Raw genomic sequence first — 13828 nt, 5'->3', positions numbered from 1 at the left:
CGATCGGAGGATAATGTAGCGGACTTATTTACTAAGTCGTTACCAAAATCCACCTTCGAGAAACATGTGAAGAGCATCGGATTAAGGAAGTTATCCGAACTCCTATGATTGTAGCAATCAGATGGAGATATGGACATCAGGGGGAGGTATGATGTCTACATGTTAGATCTCGAAGAGTGAAGGACGTGTTGTGCTCTTTTTGTCCTTCGACCAGGGTTATTTTTGTCCCACAAGGTTTTTGTTACCTGGCAAGGTTTATAACGAGGCAACAATCAAAGCGTCATCGCCAAGTTTGAGCGGCACAAGGGGGAGTGTTGAAGGATGTCGACATAATGTGTGCCTCTACAAACTAGGGTTTAGAGTTGTAATAGGAAAGTGTTCTAGGTATTCAATTGTATTCGGATTCTATTACCTTTTGTATACCTTGTAACTCCCTATTTGAAGGGCTCCTATTATCAATAATAAACACAATTCCATTCTCCTACAACAAAGGACAGTTTTTGTTTGAATTTTAACAATTGACAAATATTATTACTAAAGAAAATATTACAGCATATCAAGCAAATGTAATGTTCAAGTTATGTTCGTCGGTGAGTTGAGTTGTGACATGTTAGTAAGTTATAACTTTAATATTGTAAAGGTAATGCGTTCGATTCTCACTCATATATGTAAGGGTGGAGTGGGTTAAAGAATTTTAAAAAATAAAAAATAAAGAGGTTCAAGTAAATTATGTAAGTAATATTCACACAGTCACCAAACAAAGATTTTATGGTCACTCACCTTTAAATTTAATATTAATGGTTGAGATTAAAAGAGTAAATCTGAAGTGTATTAATCTCAACTCTTGAAATTAAAATCAAGAGTGGGTGATCTCTCAGTGACCGTGTGATCATCACTGCAATTTCATTTACGTAATTAAAAAGAAAAATAAACAACTATTTAGCTTCTTTAACAAGCTAAACACTTCTGCAGCAAGTACAACTACAAAGGTTGGAATAGGGCCCAATCATTTAGTCTAGTCCCTCATGCCATTATTGCCTGTCCAATTCCCTCCCGCCCATCCTGCTCTGTACTTCGCAAATCTCAACTGTCCTCTAACACCCTGTGGAGCCCTCAGCATCTCCTTTCACTTTTGTTCTTTTGGCATTGGCCTCCTCCCCACAGTCACACTTTATCAAAGCTTCACGCGGTGTTTGGTGTTCCACTTCGTTTCTGTGTTGATAACAACCCAGAAACGAAGCTGCCATTTCTACGACCTCCAATTAAGGATTGTTCAAGTTCAACCCACATCCTTGGTAAGAACAACCCACTCTTTATTTTCAATGATTGCTCTTTACTTTTAGTTGGTGCTTTCAGAATTTTCAAGTTGCATTTGTAGGAGACAGAGGAGAGGACAACCCATTTTTTAAAGTTTGGAGCTTGTTTTACTAACAGACCCACAAACAGAAATTTCTGCATATTTTGATCTTTGTGGAGAGTTCAGGGAACAGGTGGGGTAGTGTTTTGGGGTCACTTGGTTTAGTTTTTCCCTTAATTTAAATTTAGGGGGTGGACTGGAGTTGCAGACCGAATTTCCACTTTCGAAGTCAGTTTTATTAATTCTTTTTGCACTTTAAATTTGGGAAATTTTTTTTTTTTTTCTTTGGTTCCTGGATTGAAAGACAATTCATTTGACTGATCTGAAAACCAATGTGTGAAGTCAAATGTTTTTGATTCATGGCCCTCTGTTAAGTGAACCCATGAATTTGAACAAAACAAGAAGATATAAACTATGAATTCGAACCAGTTATTTGAATGATTTGGATATGTAAGAGATCATCTGACAAGACAATAATACGAAAGTCATAAAACGGAAAAAAGGCTGTAGGAAAGTCGGTCTAACTACAGGTATTGATACATTTGTTGCCAGAATCTTATTGCTGTTATTGTTTGTAGTTTATGTGTACTCACTCTTAATTGGTAACGTTTTTAAGTTCCCCCCCTTTTTTTTGGGCTATGTGATGCAGAACAGAAGCGCTTAACTAGTAGAATAACTTTGTATTCAACTACGAAACTGCCTTGAGTCCACAAGGAAATAGGAAACTAGAACCTTGATAATGATATGATAAAAGTTGGGATGATTAATGAAGGGTCCAAGCCACCTTTATATAGATCATAACTATACCCAACCTTAGAACTTTGATAGACATGAGAAAAGTTGGGATGATCAAGGAAGTGCAAGAGTCTTGATTTTAATTAATGACTCCTAAATGATGCATAAATGCTAAATAACCTCATACGTGAATCTGAAAGATAATTGGATGTGAGACGATTAATGAAAACATGTGGCTACAGTATTAGATGCTTGAATGCTAAATAATTGCTTAGTGCATTGTCTATTATTATTCTATATCATCAAGGTATTTTGCCAATAATGCTCCATAACTGGACAGTCAACATGTAGATTGCATGAACTCACAATTTTAGTTCTGGAAGAATCTGTACTTTTGCATGAGGTTCTGTAACCCCAGAAGATAATGCCTCCTCTTTTTTCTCCCAGGTTAATGGCTTGTGTAAATAAAATAATTGATCGAAGCTCTGCCTCTACTTCAGATAATTTGGGTAGAAATATCATAGCAACACCAGAAGATAACATGTTTGAATTTGAAGAGAGAATAAAATTGCTTGAGGCTCAGAAGAAGGACCTCCATCCTCTTTTGAGGCCAGACACAATAAAACTATGTGGAATCCTACAACTCTCAGTATGAATTTGATTTCCTGCTTACAACATTTTACTTTTTATAATTGTTCAAGTGTGCTTCTTTTAACTCAATATTCCATTAATCCTTCTCAGTGAAATTTGATTCTAGATTTTAATCATATTTTCATTGATGTTTTTATAATGTAGGATGCTGCCAAGATTTTCGTTGAACTGCTTCTTGAATATGTACTCAATAACCACCTTATTAAAAGAGAATTAACAATGTTGCAGGCATTTCAGATATCTCTGGTTAGAATCATCTTCCTTTTCCTTGAATGCTATCTGATAGAGTGCTGACTTTTGTTGCAATCTTATCATTTACATTTTGTATTGTTAGTGCTTCTATGTTTTTTCAAATACCCCTGATATATTAAAGTGTCAAAATGGTAATATCAGACTCACAATGATCTGTCTGGTTGTACTTAAAACTGAAAGTCAAATATGTCAAGTAGTATTCATGAAGAATTTAATTTGAACTTGTTTGGATTGTGTAAAAGTTTATCATTTAAATTTGTTAAGGATCCTGGGAGGACAAAGTACTGGTTAACGGACCAGACTCAATGACATAGAGAACTGGCTTATAATACTCATTGCTGTGACTAAGGGTGACTGGTCATTGCAGTTGATAAAATATTGGCTGCTAATACTGATTTCTGTGATTAAAGTTAGATATGTATATCTTTTCTTTAGTAGATTTGTTGATCAATACACCATTAAAGATTGATAATTTTGCTAAGTTGTAGTTCATGGCATGGAGTGATGAAGCGACTTTGAGTGTTACTTGACGTTGAAAACAAAGCGAGTTGTTTATAAAGGTTACTGAAGTTTAAACATAGATATAAATTTCCCTCGCCTTAATGATCCTAGTCTTAAGTTGTTCTTCTGTCTCTGTACTACTTGAAAGGTGTGCTATCCTGCAATTCAACCTAGTTTGAGGTTATGTATATCTCCGACAGGGAACTCTCAATGGTCCATCTAGGGAATGCTATTTAACATATATGGTTTTGTCAAAAAAAAAAAATCTGCTATTTTACACTGTGAATCCTTGTTTATGGTTTTCAGGAGATAGTACTATTATCAGATAGTACTATTATCAAATTGTTTAGATTACAAGATTAGTTATAAATATGATTGTTTTTCATTCTTCTATATCTTGGTTAAAAAAGTGACTGTGGAGAATCAAGATTAGGAATTGGGTACTAGTGGTTTTTGGTTTCAACTTTGACTGTTTATTTGAATACCATATTCCATGCATGATATAGATTTCTCAGAGAAAATAATAGAATATCAGTAATGGAAGATGAATGAGGTATGTAATTTATCAAGATTCTAATGAATTTGTTTAGTATTGTGATACATATAATTTCATGTGTTTGCCAGTGTTAATAGTATGTGAAGTTAGCTTTGTTTACGAAAGGTGAGTCATTTTCCATGAGGGTATATAAAAAAAGCTAGTCCTTAATTAAAGATGAATGAGGTATATATAATTGTATCAAAATAATAGTGAATACATGGGACTTCTGATTTTAGTATTGTGGTATTTATAATTCCTTTCTTCACGAAAGGTTAGGTGTATGTGAAGTTGGCTTTGTTAGCGAAAGGTGAGTCTTGTCAGAGAATGCTTGCAAGGCCATCAGATGTCTGTAGCAAAGAATTCTTGCTACGTACACGAGCGAAAACTCATGTCATGTGGGAGCTCCTTTCCATGAAATTAGTATAGTGGTTTGTAGATGCTTTAAATCTGTAGATATGATTTGTATGGCAAAGAATGCTCAACAAGTGAAAACAATTTACTGAGTTGCATTCTGAAGGAGTAGCTAGAGTAGCCAACCTAGGGTATTGCTTTCAGGTCTTAATACTAGACCACACATTAGAGAGTAGCAATTCCAGTAAACCTTAATTTAAATGGACCACCAAGTATTTTACAATTTAGAGGCTTGCCAGGATGTAGCACATGCCGCACATCCTTATTTTTATTGATCCATATATACTTCAGTCCTTGGGTATAGGTGCAGACGTGCAGTACAACATGCCACTCTTAATCATCCATTTTACTATTCTCTTCATATTCTACAGCTATAATGCCATTTTAATTGTGATTAACCAACTAACTGGTGTCTGTAAATTCTAGTGTTGGACTGCAGCGTCATTGCTGAAGCAGAAAGTCAATCACAAAGAATCCCTTGCCTGTGCGAAGAAGCATCTTAACTTCAATTGCAATAAGGACGAGGTGGACTACGTGTATGCAATGCTGCAGTGTCTGAAAAGTACAGCATATTTTAAAGCTGCAGAGTCTCCAAAATTTGCTGAATCATCTTGTAGATGTCCTTTGAAGGACCATTCAGATGCAAAGGTTTCTCACTCTGTCACTTGTAAATTCCACAAGGTCACATCAGAGAATGGAGACTTGTCACTAAATCAAGAATATATAGCACAAAAGGATGTCTCAAAGAGTATCAAACAAATTCAGAAAAAGTTCCAAAAGAAGATGAAAAAATTTAATGATAAGCAATTGAAAGAGAGAAGTGAAATTTTGAGAAGTTACAAGGAAGAGAAGGAAAACCTGGAATTTAAGCACAAAATAGAGTCCATTGTTATTCGAACTTGTTTGTGGAGAAATATATTGCTCAAAAAAGGTAAGCCTAAAATGTGGGAAATTGAACAAGAAAAAGAAGTGGAAGACCATAAACACCAAATGGAAATGCGTCTTGAACATCTCAAGAAATTGCAGCTGGAAGCAGCAAGCAAGGTAAAGAAGAAGGAGGACACATGGGTAGAAGAATTGAAAAGATGGGCTCATGATGAATTGTTTTATAGGCCATCTTTAGATGCACCTGAGTCTGCACATAGCATGACCGGGGGAGTGATGGAATTGTCTAAAACAGCTGATTATGTTACTGATAAAGCTGTAGCATGCAGTCGTCCCATTACAGCAACAACTCCAGCTTGGTCCATTAGCGCCAATTCTGCATTAGATACAATGACTTATGAGGCTGGTTTATTTACTGATGTTATGGGGAAGAACAATTCTGGCAAGTCTTGTCATGATCAAGAGAATTTTGTATCTGTAAACTCTGGTGCCAAAAACTTTATTACTATTGGAGGCACTTCTGACAATGCGGAGGTTCTGCTGGAAGTTACTGAAATCTGCTCTACTGCTGCTCTAACTGAAGCTATAACCTCCAGTCTTCCTTCATTTGATGAATGCCTTCACAATACAAATCCATTACCCATTTTTGATGCAGTGGTCAGACTAGAAGTGGCTGAAACTGTCAATTCAGTTGATGGTCCACAGCGACCCCTTCTTTTGAATCTGACATCTCTAGAACAGAATCCTAATGGTGCCGCAGTAAGTGTTCCTGACAGTGAGGCTCCAGTGGGATTGCATGAGACCATCAGTACAGGTCATGATTTGTGTAATGTTGCGTCCGAGATCCCACCTTCATGTGAGGAACAAGCTCATGTAATCAGTCCAGTGACTATGCAAGATAAAGAGGCCGAAACGGGAGTGCATGTCATGTTAGATGATGACCTAGAGAATCTTGTTGCAATGGATTTACCTTCATCTGAAGAACAGATCTCGAAAAGTGCCACAGAAAAGGAGAACAGTCAAGTGCACGAGACTATCAGTTCAAGTCATGATTTGCATAATGTTGTATCTGTGATCCCACCTTCATCTGAAGGACGAAATCTTATGATGAGCTTAGCAACTGTGCAAGGTAAAGAGGCTGAAGCTGGAGTGCTTGATAAAGAGTCCAATGACTATGCAAGTTTGGGTGAGGACCAAGGGAATCTTGTCGATGTGCATTCATCTTCATCTGAAGAAACAATCACTGAAAGCACCTCAGGGAAACTGAATAGTGAAGCACAGATTTTGGCTTCTGATAGTGCAACTCAGGTCAATCAGCAGAACTTAGTTGATTCTGCAGTCAATGGAAACTCTTATCAGGAAATGCCCCTGGACAGTTCACCCTCGGTACAGCCTCAGATAGCCTTGGTTCTTGGTGGTTCACTGACAGCACATCAGGTTTAACATTGTTAGATATTGTCAACCTATATGTATTTCCTTGTTTTGATTGTTTTGCTCGGAAAACTAATATGACATTGAATGTTTAGATTTTACTATTTGCACGATTTTTTCTTATATTCTGAAAATTAAGATGAGGTTAGGTCTTTTAAGATTCCTAGACCTTCATACTAACACCAGGTTGATCAATATTCTACAGTTTTGTTTTGTCTTGGTCCTTTCTCTGTGTTAGGAGGATAGCATTAGTGTCAAAAATTTATCCTGCATAAAGAAAATAAAAACAAAAGGAGAAGAGATATAGCTGTTGACATACTGACAAATTTATACTTGTCCAGGCAGACCAAGACCATGGTACTGATATGTTAGCCACATCAAGTGCAGCACAAGATGGAGATGCACAAGCTTGCGGAAATCAGGATACTTGTCAACCTATGGACTCCCATTTCCACAATGGAATTGAATTTCAGCCAAGTAGTGAAGACTCTGACTTTAATCAAGTTACCCATGTTGCAATGCAATTTAATGCGAACCTCCCTGCTTTTTCAGAACAAACTGGTTTGCAACCTCTGACAAGTTTTTCCTTGAATCAGCCATCTTATGTACCTACTAATGGCTTTGGTCTACCTTTCTCAGACAGAAGATCTACATTTGTTACATCTAATTTGCCTCTTCCTTTCAACTGTGATTTGCTTCAAAATGAATTGGAAAGATTGGGAAGAGAAAGAGAAGAAAACCTCAAGTCTCATGAAAATAAAGTCTGTATATTTTTCTTTTTATTTCTTGTGCATGGTTTTAAAGAAAAGTTCTGCTGAAACCATTTTGGTCATGAACAGAAGCTGCAATTGAAATCTGATATGGAGAAGGGGATAGAGGAATTGAAAGCTGAAATTTGTCAAGAGTATGAGACTGAACTCCAACAGATAGAGGCAGAATTTTTCCTTAAAAAGGAAGATTTGCTTGCAGTTCACAAAAAAGTATTAATCCATATGATGTTGGCTCGGGCATGGGATCTGGCTTTCAAGTCCATTGGCAAGGATAATACAGGTTCAAGTTCATCTGGAGTGCATCATGGTATGAAACTTCTGGTGCTCACTTTTTGAGATTTTTGTTTTTCTCTGTTTTTTTTCATATTCTGAGGCTTAGAGTTAGGATCATAGTTTCTTTTTTTTATGGAAAGCCATGGATCCTCATTGGCATTATCATAATAGCTTACTTTGGTTTTACAAAATCAGATTGGGAGAAAGAGGACTAGAAGTCGACACTTGATTGCCTGGTTCTGATTGATTGATATTCAACTGCTTCTGGGTGATCAACTGATATGCTTGATTCTGGTTTCCTTGTTGGGTTTTTCTGGGATGCATACTTGTAACTTAGTCCTACCCTCTCCAAACATAGGATATTGCTAGTCTTGTATAAAGGTAAGCCAAGCCAATCTAGGATAATCACCGAAAAAAATAATAATAAAGTAGCCCAGGAAAAACGTGCCCTTGCAGTTCCCAATGGTCCTACTTCATTATATCACTCTGTATAGAGTACCCCATCGGTTACATTGTTGAGTGGTTTTTTGAGTTCTTGGTTCAATATATGCTCTATTAGGTATCTAGTTTCTTCAAAGAAACTGATTCACTTTCAGAGATTTCTTTAATCTGGGACATGTGAGATATATCTTACAGATTTGATGCATATTCATACTTTTCTGTATACAGTTTCTTCCATTCCTTGGATGGAAATGAGAGGATCTTGAAGAATTGGAAGTTAGTTTTTGTGTATATCCACTTAAATGTCTATCTACCTTGAGGAATCAGTCATACTTGACTCAATATAAAGAAATAAAAAGTTTCTGCTGAGGTCCAAAGGATTATAATTAAAATTAAGACATAGATTAGAGTGAAAGAGAGAAAGGATTTGATCCAAACTTGGTAGATATGATTTTTTGTCTAACACTAATATCATATACTGATATCTCGAACTGCAGTGGAGATATGGCATTATTTTGAAGTGTTAAGATCATTTATAATCAAAAGATAGGGGTCAAATTTTTAAATATGTTAATTCCTTCTCATTGCATACAGCTCATGAATACATTCCGTGTGTACTATGTATGAGGAATATTTCTGTGTACTTATGCATCATACATTTCTTTCCATGCATTCTTCTGTCTCATTGCTCTTATGCCACTCACCATTATTTCATGGCAGATGGGAATTTTGCTGTTGACCGCCAACTGGTTCAGTCATGTATGCAGCAAAATGCACAAATGCCTTCTCTAGTTTCCAATTCATCTTTGGCCAACCCTCCTGCAGCTTGCGGACAGACAACCCCACTTGCACTGGCAACCAGTCCACACTATGCAGCTCCACTGATACAGAATGATGATCTTTTGCCTACTCCTTCTCCTGGCCTTTCTTCGACCAATGCAGCAAGTCACCCCCGCATCGGTTCCTTCTCCTTTTCAACCGGAAGACCCCAAGGTAGAGTTGAGATTCGTTCGCCTCTCCCACATCTTCAACCTCGTAGACCTTCAACACCCTTCACTGGAGGTACCAGTCCTTTCACTCATGAAGATGGGTCATCAAATCAGCAGTCACATAGAAGCTCACCTTCATTGTCTCTCCTTGAACTTTTTCTCACACAAATCCCGGCACCCACACAGATAACTGTTCCCTATAATATGGGACATTATCATGAAACTGCAGGGGAACCTTCAATATCCGTTACTGGTACCAGTCCTGTCTATCCACAATGTGAAGTTATATCAAATCAGCAGCCACATAGGAATTTCCCTCCATCACTTTCATCTCATACGCAACGACCTTTGGCCTCCACACAACAATTTGATCTTTTGCCTACTCCTCCTCCTGGCCTTTCTTCGACCAATGCAGCAAGTCACCCCCACATTGGTTCCTTCTCCTCTTTGACAGGAATACCCCAAGGTAGAGTTGAGATTCGTTCGCCTCTCCCACATCTTCAACCTCGTAGACCTTCAACACCCTTGACTGGAGGTGCCAGTCCTTCCTCTCATGAAGATGGGTCATCAAATCAGCAGTCACATAGAAGCTCACCTTCGTCACCTCTCCTGGAACTTTTTCTCACACAACCCCCGGCGCCCACACAGATGTCTGTTCCCTATAATATGGAACATGATCATGAAACTGCAGGGGAACCTTCAATATCCGTTACTGGTACCGGTCTTGTCTATCCACAATGTGAAGTTATATCAAATCAGCAGCCACATAGGAATTCCCCTCCATCTCCTCCCCTACTTTCATCTCATACTCAACGACCTTTGGCCTCCACACGACAATTTGATCTTTTGCGTACTCCTTCTCCTGGCCTTTCTTCAACCAATGCAGCAAGTCACCCCCACTTCGGTTCCTTCTCCTCTTCAACAGGAAGACCCCAAGGTAGAGTTGAGATTTGTGCCCCTCTCCCACATCTTCAACCTCGTAGACTTTCAACACCTTTTACTGGAGGTACCAGTCCTTTCTGTCATGAAGATGGGTCATCAAATCAGCAGTCACATAGAAACTCACTTTCGTCATCTCTCCTGGAACTTTTTCTCACACAGCCCCCAGCGCCCACACGGATGTCTGTTCCCTATAATATGGAACATGATCATGAAACTGCAGAGGAACCTTCAATATCCGTTACTGGTACCAGTCCTGTCTATCAACAATGTGGGGTTATATCAAATCAGCAGCCAGATAGGAATTCCCCTCCAGCTCCTCCATTACTTTCTCCTCATACTCAACGACCCTTGGTCCCCACACAACAATTTGTTCCTGATAATATAGTCCATCACCGTGAAAGTGCCGGAGGATTGCCAGCTCTTCGTAGTGCATCTGCATTGGAGTTGCTTATCGACATGAGCAATCAATCTTCAAGTAGTTGGCGCTCAACACAGAATAGTTCAAGACTTGAACCATCTGGTGGATCCACAGATGTAGTTTGTTTATCAGATGATGACTAACTTTTTGTGATTCCTAGTTTTTCAACTGGTTTCACCATGTGTTCCTTATGGTGCTCTTTTATGGGTGTGGAAGTTTGGCATGGTCTGATTCCACCGGTGAGCAGAAGTTGTAAATCAGAAGTGACATGTGCCCATTTCTAACTATTGTTATGTAAAACTTTAATAGTGGATAGTTGCTATATTCTGAGATTTCATAAACTTGCATGTAAATTGATATAAAGGGGCTAAATGAATTTGTCGGATACCTGACTTTGGCTGGATGCCGATATTGACTTGGTGGTGTTAAACTGTTAACCGCCAAAGTTCTGGTGCAGGGTCTACCTTCCTTGATAATAAGGACTCTCTAGTTCAGACCCCAAAAACTAGGGATCCGGATCCTCTCATTGACATAGGCTTGTCATTGGCTCTACTTGGCACAATGAGCTTTAGGACTACATGAGTTGGGAACTAAGCAAAATTGTGCTCCTCTCCCTCAAACCAACGGCCTTAACAGCAAGAGGAGAAATTAATGAAAGCATAAGTGGGAGACCCAAAGAGAGCAAGAACGTACCTCCAAATAGGTTCCGAAATGCCCGCTAGGAAAGGAGGGAGAGATTAGTTCGACCAGATATCAGAGAGAGAAACTGGAGTTGCCATCGAAACCCTAGACAAGGCCGATGTCTATGTTTACGATGTCAAACCCTAGTAGAGCCAAGTCAGAGAGAAAACACACGTACTGTGAGAAGACATGCATGAATGCTAAAGTTAAGTTGCGCGCATTATACTCCATCCAAACTGGACCTATGAGAATTTTAAAAACAATGCAGTGAAGAAATTATGACAAACAAAAAAATTAACCCCCAAACTCCATCTCCATATTAACCACCTATTCTATGTTGTCATCTATTCAGTGTAGGGATTTATAGCAACAAGAGTAAGTTACTATTTGTCTGCTTGCATTGGTTGATTTGGTTCGCCTTTACCGATCTGCATACTCTATTGCACATTTTTTTTAAAAGCTTTCCTAAACCCAAAGTGAGAACCAAACATCTAGTTCAACAACTCTCCACATTCTATTATCAAATATGTCAAGCTACTATCCAACCAATTACTGTGACTTTTTCCCTCACTTACTTCTGGGTCAAGGATCATATCAACAAAAAAAATCCCTGAGCCTTTTCTTGCAGATGACAAACACGGAAGCCTTTGCAAACCATTGCAGTTGATCTAGGTAAACTCCCACAACCAATCTCATTATGGCGAAGCTGCCACAAGAATCATGAATCAGTTGCCCAAAATGTTACACAAAATAGTTTTTAATAGGGGAAAAGTTTTAGGTAGGGCAGACGTATCACGTGGCTGATACTTCCAGCCAATTATGTTTCTCTATTTTTTTATTGTATTATGAAACTGCTCATGTTTAATTAGAATGAAATATCCAAAATACTCTCCTGCAAAGGTACTAATTAACTAGGCGTACCGCCACATGGCATACCTGCCCTAAAAATCTCTCGAGAAGAGAAAGAAACTTCATTAGTTAAGGTCAATAAGCTCAGAAGAGTACATCAATGTTTAATAATTACTAATTTGGTGTTCAATTAACAATACTGACCTAAAACGACAAAAATGGAGGTCTTGTTCTCTACAAGTTTTCCTTTTTTTTCTTTTTCTTTTTTTTCCTCCATCGGTTCACAAAAATGTGTAAAATAAAAATTTTATTCATATTTCACTTAATTAAAGTAAAATTAATATTTTAACAATCACCTTAGACAATAGACAATTGTCTCAAAGCGTGCCGACCAAGAGTTCACTTATGAGCCCCGCATATTTAGATAAAAAGATGGGAGAGAGTGAGAGCCTCTCTTCCGTGCTAAACCCTAGCGCCGCCGTTGATAGGTGGCCTTTCTGGAGGCTTCATGCGCCTCCTCTCCAGCGTCCGCTCAAGCACACGAGCCTTCCTCTCCATGGCTACAAGCCGCTCATCTTTCGACGAAACTTTTTCCTAATGGTGAGTGATCTGATAGGCTGGGTTTTCTTTGCGTTATGGCTTCAGGTCAGGCGCTGTCTGAGGCTGTGGGATCCCGGCGGTACTCTGATCGGTGCGCTGCCAATCCTAGTCGGCGATTGGTGGAAGAGAGATCGGGTGCAGGCACGATGGGGATTGATGCTGCTGGGTTTCACTTGGATCTAGTTCGGGCTGCGACATCGACATCGGGCAAGGCTGGCTTCTGCTTCCTTGCACGGTGATGGCTGGGCTTTAATTTGGTGGCTGATTTGGTTGGGGTCACTGCCGGGATCGGACATGGCAGAGCTTCTTAGTGCCCTACGTTGGGTGCCCAGAGTAATCTGGGTGTTCCTAGTAGGTTGGAATTGGGCCCACGCCAATATATTGGGCCAACCTTTCCCATGGGTTTGGATTTGGGACCCGGGTGACCCTTTGCCTGACTCTATGTTACGTTGGATTATCTCTCTGAGTGTGCTGCGGTTATTTTCAGGTGGATCAAGCCTTCCTAGATTCTATAAAAAGTCTTGGTATAGTCACGCTGTGAGTACCACAATTGCGTGCATTGGCGAGCAGTGTCCCTTATGCTGGGTCGAGTTTAGGTTTGATTGGTCTGCTGATCTTCTGCATGCCCGGATCGCAAATTCTGATTGTTGGGTCTACAATTTTCAAGGTCATGACAATGGTTCCGTTGTTGGTAATTATCTTGAGGATGATGAGGATTTACCTTCTGAATTTGCTAGTTTTTCTAGACAAGTTTCAGAGCAGAGTTTTATTGTACAAGAACAACCGGTTGATGTAGTACATCTTCTAGTTTGTTCTATCTTAGCTCTAACAACTAGGCGTTTCTGGCCTTTGTATGCTCCCCATTGGGATGCCCTCTTAAGCGATTTCAATCGCTAATTCAATGAACTTTTCTTTCAAAAACAAAAAATAGACAATTGTCTCAATTAATCAAAAACCGCAAATATACAATCAAACTGGAGATTAGACGGTAACTTAGGAAGATTCATTGTGCTAGGCAATGTCTAGGCGGGCTGGGAAGTGGGGCTAGCACGGTTTAAAAAATGTTCAAAATTATCTTTTTCAGGTCTATTCAAAATAACTTTT

The 13828-nt window shown here is 38.9% G+C and overlaps 1 protein-coding gene across 3 annotated transcripts; it reads left to right on the top strand.

Annotated features, from left to right (window-relative positions):
- The first annotated feature begins 996 nt into the window (after positions 1-996).
- On the top strand, positions 997-10974 carry LOC133710158 (helicase protein MOM1-like). Of its 3 annotated transcripts, none has more exons than XM_062136165.1 (7): positions 997-1295; positions 2888-2989; positions 4872-6767; positions 7103-7322; positions 7401-7522; positions 7601-7838; positions 8966-10974. In XM_062136165.1, exons 1-7 carry the CDS (start codon positions 1026-1028, stop codon positions 10735-10737), a joined length of 4620 nt encoding a protein of 1539 aa, XP_061992149.1. In that variant the 5' UTR covers positions 997-1025; the 3' UTR covers positions 10738-10974. The 3 variants fall into 3 exon arrangements, with proteins under 3 accessions (XP_061992149.1, XP_061992147.1, XP_061992148.1); XM_062136164.1 differs by adding an exon at positions 2540-2741 and having other exon boundaries at positions 1158-1295; positions 7103-7522; XM_062136163.1 differs by having other exon boundaries at positions 7103-7522.
- The last annotated feature ends 2854 nt before the right edge of the window (positions 10975-13828 follow it).

This window comes from Rosa rugosa, chromosome 5 (assembly GCF_958449725.1).
Source record: "Rosa rugosa chromosome 5, drRosRugo1.1, whole genome shotgun sequence".
In the NCBI taxonomy this organism is placed as follows: domain Eukaryota; kingdom Viridiplantae; phylum Streptophyta; class Magnoliopsida; order Rosales; family Rosaceae; genus Rosa; species Rosa rugosa.
Note: the sequence above shows the minus strand (reverse complement) of the source record. Positions and strands in the feature narration are given on the sequence as shown.

Bases quoted from the DNA above. Each gene is read 5' to 3' on its own strand.
- LOC133710158 (XM_062136163.1), top strand. From the start codon at position 1,026: ATGCCATTATTGCCTGTCCAATTCCCTCCCGCCCATCCTGCTCTGTAC. The intron at 2,990-4,871 runs GTTAGAATCATC...TGTAAATTCTAG, and splicing joins AGGCATTTCAGATATCTCTG to TGTTGGACTGCAGCGTCATT. The intron at 6,768-7,102 runs GTTTAACATTGT...ATACTTGTCCAG, and splicing joins GTTCACTGACAGCACATCAG to GCAGACCAAGACCATGGTAC.